At 43.4% G+C, this 1,096-nt stretch overlaps 1 protein-coding gene across 2 annotated transcripts in view; it reads left to right on the top strand.

Annotated features, from left to right (window-relative positions):
- LOC111953086 (zinc finger CCHC domain-containing protein 14) overlaps positions 1-1,096 on the top strand; it is a 36,770-nt gene that overhangs the window by 21,647 nt on the left and 14,027 nt on the right. For both annotated transcript variants that reach the window (XM_023972180.2, XM_023972179.2), the window contains exons 4-5: positions 156-227; positions 972-1,057. In XM_023972180.2, the coding sequence (XP_023827948.1) occupies positions 156-227; positions 972-1,057 (158 nt within the window). The remainder of the gene's footprint in view (positions 1-155; positions 228-971; positions 1,058-1,096) is intronic.

The following is a 1,096-nucleotide window of genomic DNA, read 5'->3' as shown; positions in this document are numbered from 1 at the left end:
CACACACACACACACACACACACACACACACACACACACACACACACACACACACACACACACACACACACACACACACACACACAGTTAAGTATGTACTGTATGTTCGTTGTCGTATCCTGTTGCCCTCTACTCGCTCTCTCCTCATCCCGCAGGTCAAATGGTCAGACTCCTCTGTGTCCACTGTGAGCAGGACTCACCAGGAGGTGCTGGACTTTCTCTCCCAGGTAAGAGAGTGGCCGAAGCAGAGAGAGGGGACTGAACGCATGTGTCTCTTATTGACTTTAGGTGAGGCAGATGAACCTGTAGCCATATTACTTCAACAGTATTTAACATTAGATTGTCTCTTAAGCTTTACAGGAATGTGGTTCTGAATATAGACCGCAACACCGCCTCCGTTGGCATTTCTGTCTTTTCGGTAAATGTTATAACCATGTATTGTTACCACTGTATCATCAAAGGTATTATCTAAGTGAGTTTCAGAGATAGTCAGAATATGAATGTCATCAGTTACAAGCAAGTTATTGACTTCATGGACCTTGTTTCTCAGGCTGCATATGTTAATATGGGCTATTTTTAGCACTTTTCTGGGTTGCTTGATTGTTTTTAATACTTTACTGGGAAGCTTATCAGAAGTAGACTTAGTCATGTTATTTATATTGGAGCTGATAGTGCAGGGTGAGCTGCACAAAGTGGTCTTCCTACTAGGGCACACCGCCTCAGTGCTAACAGTGAAACTCTGATTTATAGGCTCATGATTACTGCATACAATAGCTGTATGATAAACAGAAGTATTCGGTGCAATTAGGGGTACAAAAATTAAGTTACTTACATTGTGTTTGCCAATGCCCCTAAGATCATGTACATTTGATGTAGCATTATGACGACTCATTGTCACAATGGTAGGGATTAACTGAGCTGGTCTTGGATCATTGATGTGAAGGTCACTATCTATCTTGTGTTTCTCCCAGGTCTCCCAGCTTTTCTCTGATGAAGGTTTAGAGAAGTTCCTGCCTCAGTCCCTTGGCCTTGATCAGACCTCTGAGCTGGACCCCAGGTAAGGTCCATCAGCATTGTCACTGACCAAGGTAGCCCA

Source organism: Salvelinus sp. IW2-2015, linkage group LG26 (genome assembly GCF_002910315.2).
Source record: "Salvelinus sp. IW2-2015 linkage group LG26, ASM291031v2, whole genome shotgun sequence".
Classification (NCBI taxonomy): Eukaryota; Metazoa; Chordata; class Actinopteri; order Salmoniformes; family Salmonidae; genus Salvelinus; species Salvelinus sp. IW2-2015.
Note: the sequence above shows the minus strand (reverse complement) of the source record. Positions and strands in the feature narration are given on the sequence as shown.